The 20,320-nt window shown below is 40.5% G+C and overlaps 1 protein-coding gene across 9 annotated transcripts in view; it reads left to right on the forward strand.

Moving 5' to 3' along the window:
- Positions 1-14,182, forward strand: part of SLC8A1 (solute carrier family 8 member A1) — a 357,511-nt gene extending 343,329 nt beyond the window's left edge. For all 9 annotated transcript variants that reach the window (XM_068972362.1, XM_068972224.1, XM_068972273.1 and 6 more), the window contains one exon: positions 13,806-14,182. In XM_068972362.1, the coding sequence (XP_068828463.1) occupies positions 13,806-14,182 (377 nt within the window). The remainder of the gene's footprint in view (positions 1-13,805) is intronic.
- The last annotated feature ends 6,138 nt before the right edge of the window (positions 14,183-20,320 follow it).

Genomic DNA, 20,320 nt, shown 5'->3' on the forward strand with positions numbered 1-20,320 from the left:
CTGAGCTTATAATACACACAGCAGCCTCCTCAAAAAGAGAATTTCTCTGTGGCATAAATAGCTCGGTGGACACCCGCAGGGTAAAGACACAGGTTGCTGTCATCAGTGTATTGTCTAGAGCCACAGACTTAGAATCGCACCAATAGCCACCTAACAGGGAGTTTCCTTTGTGACTCATTCAGGCTACCTGGAGGTGAGAGCAAGGATTTCTGTTTTCATCTTTCCCAGGTTTTTCTTTCAGATCCTTCTCAGCTATATCTAGCTCTAGTGACACTTGGGGGACCTTGAGCTTTACCATCTCTGAAGTAGGACTTGAGAAGAGGAGGGAGAGGATTTGAGAAGACTCAGATAAGAGATGGATGTTCCCAAAATAGAACAAAGCACAGAAGAAAGAACCAAGTTTCAAATGCAAGGAAGCTTGAGAGGGAGAAGCGAACTGGGGGCCACTATTTTGTGCAAGGCAGTTCGGAACTGTTTTTGAGGCAAGAAGGGTGTTTCAGGTGTATCTTTCTCTTAACAGACTAACGTGGCTCAGGAAAGTGACAATTAATTCAGCCTTTTTGTTTTAGGGCCAGATCTGCCCTTCTCTTTTTTCTTTGGAAAATTTTGCTTCACTAAATCTTACCATTTCTTTTTACCCTCAAGGACATGGTGTCACCAAAGGCTTATTATGAGAGTAAGAGAATTATGACTCAAAATTTCAAAAAATTTAATTATTTAACATAGATCCATTCAAACCCATTTTTATTCACTTTTATAGACAGTGTAAATGTAATGCTGGGAGAAGCCAGGAATATAAGGAGTTAAAAAAAAGTGTTTTATCAGTCATTGACCTCAAAATGATCAGCTGTTTTAACATTATGTAGTTATAATCATAGTTGAACATAATTGTTTCTGTACATTTTCTTTGAATTCTTTGTCCATGTTCAAGTTTAAAAAGTATGTCAGTTATCTAGTCTTTATCAACCCACCCCCTTCCCCCAGCTGGACTTGTGGTTAAGAACATTCACTCCAGCTAGAGCCACACCTCTTTGGTCTGAATCCTAGCTTCACCTCTTGTTACTGGCTATGTAACTTTGGTCAAATTTCTTATACTCTGGGCTTCAGTTTTATCATCTGTTAAATGGGGATAATAATAGTACCCACATTAAAGGGTTGTTTGTGGATTAAATGAGGATCTATGTATGTGTAGTGCCTCACCTAGGAAGCCATATAAATGTTAACTATTGTTGCCCTTATCTCTTCTATCATTTCTGAACATCAAGAATAGAACCACATTTTCCTATAATCCTATATAAGGTCTGCTACTGCTGCTGCTAAGTCACTTCAGTCGTGTCCGACTCTGTGCAACCCCATAGACGGCAGCCCACCAGGCTCCCCCGTCCCTAGGATTCTCCAGGCAAGAGTACTGGAGTGGGATATAAGGTATATTAGCCGTAAATCACCTTGCTGAAGGAAACCATAATAGAAGATTTTAATATCATCCACATATCCTTTGTTATCACCAGAACAGAGATTTCCAAAATAAAATAACACTTAGCATTTGTTATACCTACGAATTTCCAGACACCACACTATGCCTTTTTGCATCACTTCTTTTAATCATCAGCCATATAAATGAGGACTTGCATTTTCCCATTTTTACAGGTGAGGTTTTAGAGGCTTAGAGAAGTTGTGCTGAGGTCACATGGCCAGTGCATGGCAAATGGAAGTAGAAAAAGCGTAGAGTAAGCCAGGTCTTACTTAAGTTTGGGGTTTTCCTGGTGCTTCAAACGGTAAAGAATCTGCCTGAAATGCGGTAGACCTGGGTTCAATCCCTGGGTCAGGAAGATCTCTTGGAGAAGGGAATGGAAACTCACTCCAGTATTCTTGCCTGGAGAATTCCACGGACAGAAGAGCCTGGTGGGCTACAGTCCATGGGGTAGCAAAGAGGCAGACATGACTAACACCTTCACTTATTTAAGTTTAGTCTCCTTACTACCATAATTAGATATATTATGCTGACCAGACGGAGAAGGCAATGGCACCCCACTCCAGTACTCTTGCCTGGCTAATCCCAGGGACAGCGGAGCCTGGTGGGCTGCCATCTGTGGGGTAGCAGAGTCAGACACAACTGAAGCGACTTAGCAGCAGCGGCAGCATGCTGACCAGAGTTACTAGGACTGGTATTCTTCAGTAGCAATAGTTGTTATCCAGAGTAGCACAGACTCATGTGACCAAACTGGCCACTCACAGTGGCCTCAGCTTACTAAATATCTCCATGCTAAGTGGAACCATTATCTCACATGCACCAACTGGAAACTGTCAGATATCATGTTCATCATCCAGCTGCTGGTTGACCAGAGCAAGGAGACTTCCTTTAAGTCAATCAACCTTGTAACCCCTTACTTGATCAGGCACACATTGGAATGTCCACCACTATAATCTGCATCAACCTTTTTATTTGGGTGAGCAAACAAGCAGAACTCTCAGGGTACCCAGCATACACAATCTGATCCACTCCGGAACCATATTAATGCAGGTCTCAAGAGACAGCCCAGAGAAGGCAATGGCAACCCACTCCAGTACTCTTGCCTGGAAAATCCCATGGATGGAGGAGCCTGGTAGGCTGCAGTCCATGGGGTTGCCAAGAGTCGGACACGACTGAGCAACTTCACTTTCACTTTTCGCTTTCGTGCATTGGAGAAGGAAATGGAAACCCACTCAAGTGTTCTTGCCTGGAAAATACCAGGGATGGCAGAGCCTGGTGGGCTGCCGTCTATGGGGTTGCACAGAATTGGACACGACTGAAGCAACTTAGCAGCAGCAGCAACAGCAGGAAGAGACAGCCAGGTTAGAACAGAACTTCTTTGCTCTACAACCAGCTAGTTGGTTCAGGGATCTTTTCAGGACTGAGAGTGAGAGGGCAACAACTGACTGAAAAATTCAAGAGCCCCATCTCAGGTAAACCAACAGAGTTCTTTGGAAGGTTCAAAATGCTTCTATTAACATCAAGAATTAGAATCAGAGACTTTAGAAAATTTTAGCAAATGCCATGAAGCTAGGAGCTTGAAGAAGGAAGGGGAACCTTGAACCCACTCTTGAACATTCATGAACATTGTTCTGAAAAATAATCCTGTTATGGAACTGTATGTTCCCAGTATGTTTGAGTGGAGTGTTTACCATTTCCTTTTGAGAACAGGTATCAGATTACAGTTTGGAAAGCAAATCAAATAGTACTGCCGGTTGTTCATTCTATTCTCTGCCTTGTGTTCCCTGAAGAATAGACACACTATTTTTCTATTTTAATTAGAATTAATCTTTCTTTGAACTTGAAATATACCAGGATTTCAGATACATCACAGGAAAACTAAGTTCTAGGGGTAACCCTGCAAAGTGCAAACGTTCAGGTTAACAATATCAAAGTGAAAAGTAGTTTATTCAATAACAAAATGTTGATTTTTAAATTTTTTATTTTATATTGGAGTATAGTTGATTAACAGTGTTTCAGGTATACAGCAAAGGGATTCAGTTATGTATTTATTCTTTTTCAAATTCTTTTCCCATTTAGGTAATTACAGAATATTGAGCTGAGTTCCATATGCTATATAGTAGGTCCTTGTTGGTTATTGTGTGTGTAACATTGTGTATATGTCAGTCCCAAACTGCCAACTTATCCCTCCCTGCCACCCTTCCCCTTTGGTAACCATAAGTTTGTTTTCTGTTTTGTAAATAAGTTCATTTGTATCTTTTTTTTGTTTGTTTTAGATTCTGAATACAAGCGATATCGTATGATATTTGTCTATCTCTGACATACTTCATTTAGTATGATTAATCTCCAGGTCCATCCATGTTGCTGCAAGTAGCATTACATCATTCTTTTTAGTGGCTGAGTAATGTTCCATTATGTGTACATACATCTTCATTATCTGTTCCTCCATCAACGGACATTTAGTTTGCTTCCGTTTCTTGGCTGTTGTAAATAGTGCATGCATCCTTTTGAACCATGGCTTTCTCTGCATATATGCCCAGGGGTGGGATTGCTAGATCATTTGGTAGCTCTATATTTAGTTTTTTAAGGAATTTCCATGTTTCTCCATAATGGCTGTACCAATTGACATTCCCACCAATAGAGTGGAAGGGTTCCCTTTTCTACAAACTCGGCAGCATTTTTTGGTTTGTTAGACGTTTTGATGATGACCATTCTGTCTGGTGTAAAGTGATATCTTAATGTGCTTTTGATTTGCATTTCTCTAATAATTAGCTATGCTGAGCATCTTTTCATGTGCCTCTTGGCCATCTGTATGTCTTCTTTGGATAAATGTCTACTTAGATCTTCTGCCCATTTTTTGATTGGGTTGTTTGGTTTGTTTGTTTTTTTAATATTGAGCTGCATGAGCTGTTTATAAATTTTCAATATTAATCCCATGTCAGTTACATCATTTGCAAATATTTTCTTTCATTATGTGGGCTTTTCATTTTGTTTATGGTTACCATGATTGTGCAAAAGCTTTTAAATTTAATTAGGTCCTGTTTGTTTATTTTTGGTTTTGTTTCCATTACTCTGGGAGATAGTTTGAAAAAATATTGCTGTGATTTATGTCAAAGAGTGTTCTGCCTATATTTTCCTCTAGAAGTTTTATAGCATCCAATCTTACAGTTAGATCTTTAATGCATTTTGAGTTTATTTTTGTATATAGTGGTAAAGAATGATCTAATTTCAGTCTTGTACATGTGGCTGTCCAGTTTTCTCAGCATCATTTATTGAAGAGACTGTCTTTCTACATTGTATAATCTTATCTCCTTTGACACAGATTAACTGACCACAGTTTCATGGGTTTACTTCTGGGCTTTCCATCCTGTTCTGTTGATCTATACTTGCTTTTTGTGCAGTACCATACTGTATTGATTACTATAGATTTGTAGTATACTCTGAAGTCAAGGAGCCTGATTCCTCCAGCTCCATTTTTCTTAAGATTGCTTTGGCTTTAGGGTCTTTTGTGTTCCCATCAGATTTTAAGACTTTTTGTTCTAGGTCCATGAATATAAATGCTATTGGTAATTTGATAGGGATTTCATTGAATATGTAGGTTACCTTGGGTAATATAGTCATTTTCACAATATTGATTCTTCTAATACAAGAACATGGTATATCTTTCCATCTGTGTCATCTTCGATTTCTTTCATTGGCATCTTATAGTTTTTGGAGTACAAGCATTTTGCATCCTTAGATAGGTCTATTTCTAGATATACTATTCTTTTTGATATTATGGTAAATGGGACTATTTAATTCCCCTGTCTGATCTTTCATTGTTAGTGTATAGGAATGCAAGAGATTTCTGTACTTTAATTGTGTATCCTCCAACTTCACCTATTTATTGATGAGCTGCAGTAGTTTTCTGGTACCATCTTTAGGATTTTCTGTGTATACTATCATTTCATCTGCCAACAGTGAAGGTCTTCCTTCTTTTCTAATTTGGATTCTTTTTATTTTTCTTCTCTGATTGCCATGGATAGGACTTCCAAAACTATGTTGAATAAAACTGCAAGCGTGCACATCCTGATCTTGTTTCTAATCTTAGAGGAAATGCTTTCAGCTTTTTACCATTGAGTATGATATTAGTTGTATGTTTGTCATATATGACCTTTATTATGTTGAAGTACATTCCTTTGATGCCCAATTTCTGGAAAGTTTTTATCACAAATGAGTGTTGGATTTTGTCAAAAGCTTTTTCTGTATCTATTGATATGACCATATGGTTTTTATATTCAGTTTGTTGATGGGGTAGTTCACACTAGTGAATTTGTGGATATTGAAAAAATCTTTGCATCTCTGGGATAAATCCCATTTGATCATGGTATATGATCCTCTAAATGTTTTGTTGGATTTGCTAGTATTTTGTTTAGGATTTTTTTGTATCTATGTTCATCAGTGATATTGGCCTGAATTTTTTTGTGTGTGGTATCTTCATCTGGTTTCAGTATCAGAGTGATGGTGACATCATAGAATGAGTTTGGAAGTACTCCTTCCTCTGCAATTTTTTGGAAGGGTATCAAAGGTTATGTGTTAACTCTGCTCTAAATGTCTGATAGAATTTGCCTGTGAAGACATCTGGTCCTGGACTTTTGTTGGGAATTTTTTAATCTCAGTTTCAATTTTAGTGCTTGTAATTAGTCTGTTCATATTTTCTATTTCTTCCTGGTTCAGTCTTGGGAAATTGTACCTAATTTTTTCGTTTCTTCTAGGTTGTCCAATTTATTGGTGTATTGTTGCTTGTAATAGTCACATGAGCCTTTGTATTTATGTGGCTTCCATTGTAACTTCTTTTTCATTTCTAATTTTGTTGATTTGAACCCTCTCCCATTTTCCTTAATGATTTTGGCTAAAAGGTTTCTCAATTTTGTTCAACTTATTAGAGGACCAGCTTTTAGTTTCTTTGATCTTTGCTATTGTTTGTCTTTATTTATGCTCTGATTTTTATGATTTCTTTCCTTCTGCTAACTTTGGGTTTTGTTTGTCCTTCTTTCTCTAGTTGCTTTAGGTGTAAGGATAGGTTTGAGACTTTCTTTAGAAACAAGAACTTTAGAACTGAGTTCAGGAAACAGAACTAACCATTCTTCATGTTATTGCTGGCATCAGCTTCTTGACTCAGCCATGCTTTTCTTGCCTGTAAAATAGGCATAATCATGACAATTTAGGTAGCTGATAAGAGGATTAAGTAATATGGATTTCAGAGCACTTTGTAAACTGAAAGTTGGTATAAAATGCAGAAAGTTATTATTTACACTGAAATCAACTCTCAAAATGTCAAAAGGAATAGGAACCATCAGAAAATGAGAATGAAAACTTTTATGACCAGAAAGGGAATTTTCTTTTTAGTTTATCATGTAGTTCCCCTGTGTGCTAGGCATAAATAATATTTATGTATTCTATATTATCTTTTATCTCATTTAGGTTATATCTTTCAGTGATTTGAAGTGATTTTGCCTCCCCCTAAGCTGGGTATAACTGAGCTTTGTCTGTCTGGTGGCCAGGACCATGTCAAGGGGTTTAGCAGGCAGCTATATGCTCAGGAAGACTTTAGGCGTCCTGTCTGCTGCTGAGTAGGAGTGTGTGCCTACCATGTTGGGTATCTGGCCTGAGGTGTCCTAGAATGGGATCCTGTTGAGTGGGGCCAGGTCTTGGTGAGAAGCAGTGCTCTGCCTTGAGGGCTCACACCAATGAGCACTCCCCAGAACTGCTACTGCCAGTGTCTTTGTTCCCTAGTGACCTCCAGCTGCCTCTGCCTCCACTGAAGGAGACCCTCCAGTACTAGCAAGTGGGTCTGGCCCAGGCTCTTATGAAGTCACTGGTTTTGTCACTGGGTCCTGGTGCACACAGACCTGTGTGCACCCTCCAAGAGTGGAGTTTCTTCTTCCCCCCAGTCTTGTGGAAGTCCTGTGATCAAACACTGCTGGCCTTCAAAGCCAGACTTTCTGGAAGCTTCACCCCTGTTGCCAGTCCATCAGTCTGGGAAGGCTGATGTGGGACTCAGAACTTTCACTCCTGTGGGAGAACGTCTGTGATATAATTATTTTCCAGTCTTTGGCTCACACCGCCCCTCCCCCAGTGGGCATGGGATTTGATTTTATCACAACCATGCCCTCCTACCATCATAATAATGGACTTCCTTCTTTGTCTTTGGATGTAGGATATCTTTTTTGTTAGGGTCCAGCATTTTTTTGTTGATAGTTGTTCAGCAGTTAGTTGTGATTTTGGTGTTTTCCTAAGAAGAGGTGAGCTCACATCCTTCTTACTCTGCCATCTTGCCTCCATCCTGAATCCCCACAACATTGATTTTGTTGACCTACATGGGTTTTCTCAGCTAATACAGGGAAGGTACCGCTGTCCTTACACAGAGGGTGAAGCGAAGGCTCTCCGTAGTTGGTTAGTGGGTCTCAGTCTGGTTGGAGAGCTTTAACGAATGTCAGCGCTCAGGCTGCGTTCTAGACCAAGGGAACAGAAACCCAGAGTGGAGCTCCCAATCTGGTATTTCTCCGAAGCTACTCTGGTGATAAAAATGAGTAGAAGCAGGTGTTCTGACCTGCCAACATGAGTCCTCTTGAACTTTTGACTTACCCCTTTTCTTCTTTTAGGTCAGTGTCGTCTCCATTTCCTTTTCAGGGGCAAATTTTTATGGGTAGAAATTTTAAGTGTTTTTCCCTTTGTCAGTTTTTATAACTCCTCTAACTGGTCATTAATCAATCAAACATCAGGAATTCCCTGATCTCTTAAACTTCACTTGGATGCCAAACAAGGTTTCTTTTCATATGAACCAGTGCAGTGAGTGTGTGTATGTAAGTAAGCAGTTTGTGTTTCATATTTATGGGGGTAAATAAATATTACAAAGGCAAAAACTTGTTTAAAGTCCTTAGTGACAGAGGAATTAGTATATAAGTAAAATTTCCATTTGAATTCTCAAAGAGTGAAACCAAAAGGGCATAGAAGAGAGGAAAGAGTAGAGAGGAATATATGCGTTGTTTAAGGAAGGATGTCTTTCAGTCACTAGTAAAATTAGGGCCATAAACCAGATCTCTAGTGTCTTTTTATGACTTAGAAAGTGAAAGTCAAGTCTGACTCTTTGCAATCCTATGGACTATAGCCCTCCAGGCTTCTCTCTCCATGGAATTCTCCAGGCAAGAATACTGGAGTGGATTGCCATTGCTTTCACCAGGGAAACTTCTTGACCCAGGGATCGAACCTGGGTCTCCTGCATTGCCGGGGGTTTCTTTACCATCTGAACCACAAAGGCAGCCCTTTTATGACTTAGGTTATATGGACTTTTCAAATAATACTCTCTGATTTTAAGAATGATTTTATGTTCTACCACATTTTTAAATACCTAGGACTGTAAAGTTAATATGTCTTTAAAGGGTGTTATAACTGCCCAGTTTAGAATCATTACAGTAACTGAGAATTCTGGACCACTGATGGATTCTCTTGGGATCTGGCTCTGGTGTATTATAAAAATAATTACTAATATTGAGCATTCAGTAAGTACTAGGCACTGTTCTTGTTCATGTTAACTTATTTCCCTCACAACCATATAAAGTAGGTACACTTCTTGCATGTCAAGTGAAGCAGCCAGAATCCAACTAATTTTAAGTAAATTTCCCTTGTTCCTTGGCCTTTCATAGTTGCCATGCTTGAGCTGGGTTTTTTAAAAGAGAGCACAGCACAATTAGAGGGTGGGGGACTTCATGCCAGGCTGCCCCAGCACCTCCATCAAACTCACCTAAGCATTTATAAAAATGCATATCCCTGTGTCTTTGCCTCAGAGAGTCTGATTAATTGGGCAGAGGGTAGAGCCCCAAATCTTTAAAAAAGCAAAACAAGGATCTCGCAGTATTTTCAGTCCACGCTTGATTGACATTATGCACAGTATCTAAAACAGTCCTCCCTGCCACCAGTTATTCCATGGCTGCACTCATATAAATAGTCACTTACATGATTTGAAGTCAATAACCGTGCCAACATTTCTTACCCATTTTTAAGAGCTCAATGACTCTGTGCTGTGTGGTTTAACTTCACAAATACTGGCACAGTTTCATCACTGGCAAAATCTTCAGGTCTAGCCATCACTTTGAATATTTCATCTAGGTCATTTATTCTTTTAAAAGGAGATATTGTCATCATTAGTCAAGTTTAAGGGTAGACATGTATGCTGCTGCTGCGTCGCTTCAGTCGTGTCCGACTCTGGGCGACCCCATAGACGGAAGCCCACCAGGCTCCCCCATCCCTGGGATTCTCCAGGCAAGAACACTGGAGTCGGTTGCCATTTCCTTCTCCAATGCATGAAAGTGAAAGGAGAGTCGCTCAGTCATGTATAGACTCCTGCAAAAAAGAAAAATCCCACCAAAATCATTTATCTGAATTTAGTATTGTGATATATTCTATGTACCACCCAACAGTAAAGTTAGGAAACCAGAACCCCTGAGTACACACAGAAGAGCCCAGAATGTCCCTTTGATGAGACTTCTGTCACTACTATGAGGAAGCTCTGAGCCCCTCACATTGTCAATAATTCACAGGTGCTGGGTGACAGCAACCCTGCCTCCATAAGCAGGCTGGACTTCAGTCAAAATCACTGTCAGCATCAGTTCCTGAGCATAGACCACTTGAGAGTTGAACAGCTGGCCCCCAGCATATGCTAAGAGTCAAGGCAAAGATAAATCATTTCAGGGTGGAACTATACACAACACAGAAACCCTTCATGTGACCTGCAGGGTTGGAAGAACTATCCCTTTTACAGAAGAAATGTTTAAAGCTTAGTCTGTAGGTAGTGATAAAGTTTGAGAAATTCAGTTTAAAATGTCATTTCTGGAGGAAAGGGGAGTGTGTTGACATAGTCCTGCATATTGACCAAGTGACTTGGCAAAGGCCAGATGCAGAGAACAATCATGTCCTGACTCTCTAATGTGTGGTTTAATTCCAGCCACACTGCCTCCCAAACGTACCTTTCCTGTTGGTGATTCACAGTTACAGGGACCAAGGAGGCAGAATCAAAAGTCTAAAATTAACCTTAAATGTATTAGAATTCAAGGTGAGAATTAGAAATAAAAATTCCTGTTATGTAGGTATAGTTATAAACCCATATATAAATTATTATTAACAATTACTTAGTTTGTAGCAATTGCAATGGATAGCTGACTCATATAGGTTTGTATTTAACAGTCTAAGTTCTGAATACGCCTGTACTGTGACAACAGTTCTTGTTTGGATGTCACCCCAGGGAATGGCACGTGCATTGCTTTTGCCTTGTTCAGCCACAAACAGGGCTTGGGCTTGGCATTCAGGGCCAGGCTTGGCTGGACCTCATCTTCAGTCTGTGGTCTGCCACCATGCACGCTAAGCAGCGGTGAGAGAAGGTGGTTTGGGGAGATTCCATCACACTTCATTTGGAAAACAGAGTTGTCTCTGTTGAAGTTAAAGCTAATAGTTTGGATTTACATATGTTTCTACAATTTTCTTATACAGCTTTTGAATTGCAAAACAAAGATCTGATGTATAATTCCAGTAAGTAAAACCTACCTGGCTCAGAGGCCCAAACATGTTTCATTTATGTGATAAGCTAATCACTTGGGTTGCTAACTTTCAGAGGCATTTATAAACAGGAACCTATTATTATTAGGACTCCCCTGTGCTATTCACATTAATGGGCTATTGAAAAAATGACTTGAGCGAGAAGAAATCCCTGCAGACCCAAGAGGGCTCAGTAAAGTCTTTGATTTTGTGCCTCATTCACTTCTGGCACAGCAGCAGAGATGCCGTCCAGAAAGTCCAGGGTTTGAGTGGAGATGGGGTACCCAGGAAGCCCAGAGTGCCACATACTATGTGCCAAGGGAGGTAAGCAGGCCAAGGATGCCAGGTCCCCATCCCTACAGCCTGGCGGAGGGGGTAAGAGAGGAAGGCGAAGGCCCCGCATCCCTAGCCACCACCAGCAGGCATGTCAGCACAGAATACCATCTCAAGTGTTCCTCAGCAGTAGCTGAGCTGTAAGTGGCTGTCTCCCACCTTGGACTCTGTTCATTTACATTCCTTGTTCAGCTGTCTGTCCTTGAAAATTAAAAGCCAAGTGACTTTTTTTTTTTTGAGGCTGCTGCTGTGGCAGTTCCTAATAACTCTTAATAATGAACTGCAAGAGACGGAGATTTGTCTCACCTGGCTTTTACTTGCCAGCCGCCGTGAGGATCCTGATTCAGGCTGCAGTGTGTGACCACAAGTGTAACATGTTGCACCGGTCTCACAGGACAGGATAGCCAGCTGCCTACACCTCCTTCTTAGTTCTCACCGGTACAGGAAAGAGTACTCTGTGGAAACCTGTCTCAAGTTTTCTGAGTGGAAGGAACAGGGCAGCCTAAAAGGGACTGAGAAGAGGAAAACATGAGCCTCCCTAGGAGAGAAAGCAAGGTGTAGGCTGAGAGTGGCTCTGAAAGCAAACAGATTTGGTTTCAGAATCCTTGCTCTATTGACAGACAGACACCCTATCCAATAGGCAGACTATGACAACATCACTGTTTCCCAGATTGTAAAAATGGTTTAATAATGTCTACTCTACAACGGTTAGATTGAGGGTTCAGTGAAAATATCCATGTAACTATGGCTGATTCACATTGTTCTATGGCAGAAACCAGCACAACATTGTAAAGCAATTATCCTCCAGTTAAAAACTAAAAACATATCTATGTCATATGGGTAGCACAGAGTAAGAAATTTGCCTCTGTTATAAAACATAGGTCAGAATCTATCTGTGGGTCCGTCCCACAGACCCTCAAGGTTAACCAGTTCCCTTTCAGAAAGAAAGTGACACTGCAGATTCGGTAGCCTCTGAGAAGCCTAAATAACCTCTCTCCCCTGGTAAAGCACAAGAATCTACAGGCTTATGTAAGCAAACATGCTTTATGTATCATCCCCATTGGAGCTTGGGCTTCCCAGGTGGCACTAGTGGTAAAGGACCCTCCCAGCCATTGCAGGAGATGTAAGAGACATGGGTTCGATCCCTGCATCGGGAAGATCTGCTGGAGGACACCTGGCAGCCCACTCCAGTATTCTTGTCTGGAGAATCCCATGGTCAGAGGAGCCTGGAGGGCCACAGTCCATAGGGTCGCAAAGAATTAGACATAACTGAGTGACTTAGCACACACACTGTTGGAGGTGGCAACAGAATAGCAACAGAGTGGAGAAAGCCATCCAGATATCACACATACGCTTAGACCATGATACCTTGTAGTAATAGCGTACCTGCTACTGCTGGCTTTGCAAATGTGAGTGCAATTTGACAGTTATTAATATTTATTCTAAGTTGACTGCAACATATTTTGCAGAGGTAGCTGAAAGGACTTTGATATCAGTAACTCGGTGATCGTATAAAAAGGAAGTTGAATATCTTACAGGTCCTGTTACATTATTAATAAAGGGAGCTATTTCAGATCCATCCTCACCTCACCTTTTAATAAACAGATCTGGGCAGCTCCATTCATGTTGTCTTCCCAAAAAACAAAAATAGCTACCCTTGCTTTGTACCAGAAACATAAGCATTTTACATTTAATAGCTCAATTTAACAAAAGTACTCTAAAGTGAGCGTTACTATCCTCATTTCACAGATTAGGAAATTGAATCTCTAAAAATTAAGTAACTGCCTGGGGTCACACACTCCCTTACAAAGGAAGAATTTGAAACTCTCTGGCTTAAATGAGCTCTAAACCCTTGTGCTTTGTTCACCAAGTCAGTTTTGTCCTACTCCTTGTAGAGAAAGAAAATGTGTGAATTCCCTAGCCTCAGAGAAAGGATGCATTCAGGATTATTGGTAAACAAAGAGCTTTGAGGCTGCCTCTTAGGATGCCAGGCACAGGGAAAGGTGAGATAATACAGTGAACAAGCATTTGCCTGAAGGCAGAAGGCCCAGCTCAGGCCTTAATGTGGCTTCTTGCTTGCTGCGTGATTTCGCACCCATTTATTTATCCTCTTTGAGCCCAGTATCCCTACCTCTAAAGTTTATTACCCTCATAGAATTGTTACCATCAACAAAGAACTGTGGTATCTGTGGGAAAAAGAACTTGACCAAGGTCACCTATAACTCACCCACCACCAAGCCCTCGAGTCCTGTTACCAAGGGATCCTCTTGTTCTGACTACACAGACTGGGACTTGAGAGAACGAAGCTCTGTCCTGATCTCGGGGTTTCCACCGAAGGCTTGATTCCAGAGTACACGGCTGAAGCTTCCAGCACTCCACAGACCTCTGTAAGTGGCTAATCGTTCATTGTCTTTTTCTTCTCCCCCCTCAGACACATTCGCAAGCAAAGTGGCAGCCACCCAGGACCAGTATGCGGATGCGTCCATAGGTAACGTCACAGGCAGCAACGCGGTGAACGTCTTCCTGGGCATCGGCGTGGCCTGGTCCATCGCTGCCATCTACCACGCGGCCAACGGGGAACAGTTCAAAGTGTCCCCTGGCACGCTAGCTTTTTCTGTCACTCTCTTCACCATTTTTGCTTTCATCAATGTGGGGGTGCTGCTGTATCGGCGGAGGCCAGAAATTGGAGGTGAGCTGGGTGGGCCCCGGACTGCCAAGCTCCTCACATCCTGCCTCTTTGTGCTCCTGTGGCTCTTGTACATTTTCTTCTCCTCCCTGGAGGCCTACTGCCACATAAAAGGCTTCTAAAGGAACAATCAGATGTAGTAAATTTATATATATATACATATATATATACATAAAAATTATGTATAATGAACAGAGGAAACACATTTGTCATGTCCACCCACCTGCTGATGGAATCCAGCTTCAAGAGCAGACTCTGTACTAGGGCCGGAGTGAGAAGGCATCACCTCCCGTCCCCAGGGGCATCGTCTTGTTGAACCAGGCATGGAGGCAGGGCCATCTTTGCAGCTCAGCCCAGAAGGGCTGTGTTCTCCCTGGGTTCATAAATCCTTAAGTCTTTGATTTGTTTTCTGTTTTTGCTTGTTTTGGGTCGGGGTTGGGAGGTGGTTGATGTTAGGGTTTGGTTTTGTTTCTGCAGGGGGAGGATCAGGGTTTGTGCTTCTTTTGTGGGAGGTGATGTCTAATCTCAGTGGTAAAAATGGAAATCAGGAAGATGGCTCTCCCTTTGCCCAAAAACTTTAAAAATGATTTTGGAGGAAGAAATGGGCATGGAAGAAGAAAGAAGCATGTCTTCACCATATTACTAAATTTCATGCTTATCTCTGGAGTGGGAGCAGAGGTGAAGCTCCCTCCAAGAAGAAACATGGGAGCTGGAATGGAGCTAAGAAGAGTCATGGTTCTAAATACAGTCTGATATCTAAAGATACTAGGCCTGGCACCCTTGTTCAACAGGTACAAAAACAACATGCCTAGATTCCCAGGAACATACAAAGTCCTTTCTTATCTCTTTCTTTAGCGCTGGACTATGATTAGCAAGGCCCTGATTCTGATGTTCCACACCCGCTGATTCCCCAGCCCTCCCATCCCAAACCCCTTTTCCTGCCCTTTACCCCTCATACAAACAGGAAGAATAACTCCATTCAAAAAGCACATCATCCTTTTCCATTTGCATCAGTCTGTGTCCCATGTTGCTATTGCCTGGGATTGTCCATCAGTTCTGTTTTCCAAGGCATCTACGGCCTGCACACTCCCGTTCCAGTCATAAGGGAACATTTGCTCCTCTTTCATCTGCCTGTTTGGGAATGTTGTTGTGATACCTGTTACACAGTGCATGGATGAAAAATACAACAAAACAAAGCGTATCTGTATATAGTAGAGTGTAGCATATACTGTTCTCCCAATTGGCGACATTGATTGGACATTGAAGACATAAGTGAGTTTTCTTTTCACCTGAGTTGTAACTTTTGTGTTGTTATTGAGTTTGATTAGGGATAAAAGGAGAAAATGGCTTATTGTTCATGGATCTGCAGGTTCATTTCTAAGAAACAATAACTGTTACGTGGGAGTTAAAGCTATTGAGAGGACAGCGGACACGCGACAAAGTATCTTCGAGGAAAATTAGCCATGTGGTGCATTTCAAAGCCTTGAAAACTCACCTGTTGGTTCAGGAAGGCCAAGGAGAAGGGCTGTGTAGAGAAGGGTGCACGTTAGATGTGCCTGGGCTCTGAAAGCCTCCGTTCCTGGAACACCCCTGCCCCCAAAGTATTTATTTCACATCTGCTCTGTCTGGCACAGATGGTAGATAGTGCTGGTTTGTTCATTTTATTTTTTTATGTAAAAGGCTATTCAGAGCCCCATTTGTTTCACCGTCCACACCCCTCTGATAGTATCTGCAGTTCCTGAGGAGAAAAGAAGCCACGGTGAGCAACAGGCCTTTTCTACGTAGGGCTAAGGAGGAAGTGATTAAATGAGAGTGCCTCTCATAGGACTGCTCTGGGAGGTTTTTAACCCTGGAAATGGAATGGCTCTATTTCACAATATCAAAGAGTATGATAAACCCAACATTCCAAAGCTGTGAGTCCACAAATGAGGAAAAATGGAATGACTTAGGTCCCCTCTCAGACATTTCTCTATCCATAAAGAATCCCAGGCCAGAGACACCCCTAAGCCCTCTGTGTTGATTCAAAGATACTTAACTGATAATAATTTTCATTTCTCATTTTCTCTTCTTCCACTTGGTAATCACAATCATTCATCATTTAATAAACACTGGGTAACTGAACAAATAAGTAAATGCTGAGCACTCACTCAATCTGCCCGGTACTGTGCTAGCACTCGGGGACTACACACGCACCAGACAGCCCAGATCCCTATCCTGAGGGGGTCCACAGTCAATCCCTGAGTACCAGTTAACACAGCCACATGGAGACAGTTTGATCTTACAAGAAAAACACAATTGCTGAAATTATCTTGCCTAGATGTCTAAGATTTTCTTGATCTGAGAGAGTACAAGGCATAGGATAGGAGCAGCAGTCTGTGTATCCTGAGCCAATCTTGCAGATCTGTACACCTTTCCATTTTAAACCAAGTAAGGAAATCCTGCTGATGACCCAGCTGTCTGAGAAATCCCAATTAATCCAAATTTTTATCTTCAGCTGATCTTTGTTGGACAGCAGTACTTTTCCATGCCCCCTGCAGCTATAATTTCTCACATCTCCTGGAGCCTCCGCCCTGACCTGTCATGGCCCAACGCACTGGTGGCATAATCCTAACCCATTTTTTTCTGAAGATTTATTTAATGAAAAGCTAGCCTAGAAACACCAAGTAAATAGTCAAGGGATATGAGTTGTTTAAACATTAGAAAGACTTTGCACTTCTTTCTAGCTATGTTTGGAATGTTAATAATCCCATAGCAAATTTTCACAGAGGATGTTAAGAAATCTTTACCATTGGTCAATTTCAATTTCAAAGCTTTTTGGTTTGTTTGCTTTTTAAATTTTCATGTTATAGGGAAAATATGATTCTGGTTGTTCAGGGTTGTTTTAGTAATTATAGTCATGTAAAATTATTTCATTTTGATTATTTTATTTTGTGTGAATTGTGCACAGCTTAGGGGGGAGGTGCACTAATTGTGCTGTTCCTTATAAATGGTACACATTATTGACACAGACAAATAAAGTTTCTAATGATTTCTGATTTAATCACTAGTGATCCAGCATATTCTGTATGGAATGTTTTCTCTCTTCTCATTGTCATCTACTTCATCTTTTGTTTTCATGTTTTGAAGAAATAAAGACCCAAAAGGTATTATTGTGCCATTGGTATCCTCATCCAAAAGAAAGAAAATAGATGCCCAGTAATCACCTGACAAATGTTAACCATTGGTCATGCATTGTCTGCTTTTAATGTCCCGAGGGAGCACAGTGTCTGACTGCTGAGACAAATGATACCCTATTCATCTAACTGTCTTTAAATTTTTCTTTAGAATTCCTTGTTATATTCATATATGGTCATGCATGAAACACTTTCCTATGTGAAGGTAATTTTCTTGGATCAACAATTAGTATGTATCCTGGGACCCAATCTTTGGTTTAACACAAAATAAGCAGCCAACATGTACTACTATAACAGTAAAAGGGATAATTCAATGACCAGACTAGCCTTGACTAGAGCAACTACTCAGTAAAATGCTGTGGCCCAATGATTCTAATCTCTTATAAGCTAATTCTATTCTTTCAAGCCTTACTACCAGTGGAGATGTCAAAGAATTTTGCTTTTACCATTCATGGCATAAACACACTAAGTTTTTCCTTCTTGTAATTTTTTCTTGAAAAGCATACTGTCTGTCTTCAATTCTAAAGCTATTCTGACAGGTGACTGTCATCTATTAGATCCCCTAATATATACCTCCCCTCCAGTGGTCTATTAATAAAAAGATCGCCACACACATAGTTTTATCCACAAGGGACTTGGTTCATTGTCGACCCCACAGCCCTGCTCCTAACCTGTCAAAGTGAGATTCACCAGTTTGTGCTGCATACATCTGAGAATGTTGTGGGAGCAATCAGAAAAATAACAAATATCCTCTAATAGATGACAAAGTCCTGCATTAGAGAATGGTGACAAAACTTCACTTTCTCAAGAATGTAAATCAGCTCCTTTAAGATTTCCTTCAGTGTTTCCTGACCCAAGAAATGAAATCTCTCTTGATTATGGTTTTCTCTGTCTGGTAGTGGGCAATTATATCCAGAGCAAGTCTTGGGTGTAGTTTCACAACTTCAAGAATATCTGGTCATTTCATAATCAACCACGTACAACACTGGATATTACCATAATCTCCAAATGGCACTTGGTTTTTGTTGCAGTCATCATTTCACTTGGCCAAGAGAAGTAAAATTGAGCATTTCAACTGATAAACAGGGTATTACATAGACGAGACATACAAAATCATATTTATCTTGCAAAGAAAGAAAGGTGCTGTTATGAGTGGATTAATTAGCTTTCTTTCAGTTCTACTTACAGGTTTTAGTAGTGGATTGCATTTCAGTTCTTCTTTTCAACCATTATATTCCTATCACTTCTAATCATATTCATCGCCTTTCATCAGTGTGTGTCAAGTGTCAGTTGGTCCTGTTGGTATTCCACCTGCAAAGATAGCATAGGAAGGGGAAACAATTGTAAGAGATATTTTTTAGAGCTTAATTGGGCCACAGCTAATCATCTCCCCAAAGAGAGAATGTCTTACCTATAGAAGGAGCAGCCACTAAATGGTGGAACTCCCAAAGGAAAGAGTGCGTCAGCTTTCCAGCCAACAAGAAACGGGTGAGTATGAAGCTGTCTGTGACTTTTTTCTACCTGTCAAGGTATCTGAAAACATGCATTCAGAGGCTCTTCCAATTTCAGTTTTGTCAAAGGTCCTCTGATTGAATCTCCTATGGAACTTTTAAATCACTGATCATAGTATAAATTATTTTAATTGGTTGCCTTGTAGAACAGAGCATTATAACTTTGAAAAAACCAACATAACTTTGTAGTTAGAATTATGACCCATGTCTTTATAGGAAGAATTGCTTGCCCGGAATTGCCTGGTAATCAATGTAGTGTTTTATGGATGCTTGACCTGCTCACGTTCTTTAGAATCATGCATCCTAACCTTTTCAAAGATCCAGAGAGGTGTCCCCTTGGGAATATGCAGCCTTAACCTTTCTTTTCCTAATTCCCAACCTTTGTAGCTCTTCCTTGGCTACTCCCATTATATTCATTTCCCTTAGTAGTATTCACCATCACCTTTCAGCAATGTGGAAAAGCCTCATGCTAAAGATTCTCTGGGCATGTTTTTCTGAAAGTGAGCTTGTCATTGGAAAATCAGATATTAATATAATGATATTTCACCTAGAAAACAGTCTTTGGATCTTAGTGTGGATCTCTATAAATGTTTAGGACAGGATTAGACCCTGAAGCTACACACAGCAGCTGTTCCTTTTGTTCCTCTCTGGATCACATTCTTCATGTTTTAGTGCCCATCCACCTAGCCTCCTATTCTACTGACATATGTAGTTATGGATCAAGGATAAAGACCCTCACATACATCTCCAAACATCAAGTACGTAAATACAGGAAAACAGCGTATGTAGCTTCCATGCCTCCAAGAAATATGAGTGGATCAAGTATTTCTCTGTAGTTATTATATTCATGATATGCAAATGGTAGGGAAATTCACATTAGTAACCAAACATACCAAGAGAAATTGACTAATTTCAATGTTACTGAGTCAATTTTGACAGTTAATGCAGAGCCCAGCACTCCTAATTTGTTGATTGCAAAGACAGATCTACCTAGCCAAATCCAAGAGTATAGAAGGGAATTAATTTACTAAAATGATTATATAGCCCTCTGTACTGGAAATTGCTTATTTTCCCATAAAGACCTGGCCCAGAGATTTTCAGAAACATTTCCCCTACATTCCCAAGTTGAAATATGCATGTGTATGCATGCTCACTCATGTCCAAGTCTTTGTGACCCCACATACTGTAGCCCACGAGGCTCCTCTGTCCGTGACATTTTCCATGTTGAAAAAAAAAATTTAATTTATGGAATTTGTTATTAGATCTCTTAAAGTCACAAGGTAGAGCAATAAATAAATTCTCCAAGGAGATCTTTCCTAAAAATATGATCCTAGATTTGCAGTGAACCATCCTCCTATATGAAAATCTCATTTCTTCCAAGTAGAAGAAACAGTTTCCCTTAGATAACAAAATACATAATGACGTTTCACCTAAAAATAGACAGTTGTATAAATATTTAAGATAAAGCTGATATGGCCCATGTGTCTACTGAGAAAAATAGTTCTCTACCTTCTTATACTCAACACTAAAACTTGTAAAATATTTCAAGGAAGATATCTTAAAAGACTTTCCATTC

The sequence above is a fragment of the Capricornis sumatraensis genome, chromosome 1 (genome assembly GCF_032405125.1).
Source record: "Capricornis sumatraensis isolate serow.1 chromosome 1, serow.2, whole genome shotgun sequence".
In the NCBI taxonomy this organism is placed as follows: domain Eukaryota; kingdom Metazoa; phylum Chordata; class Mammalia; order Artiodactyla; family Bovidae; genus Capricornis; species Capricornis sumatraensis.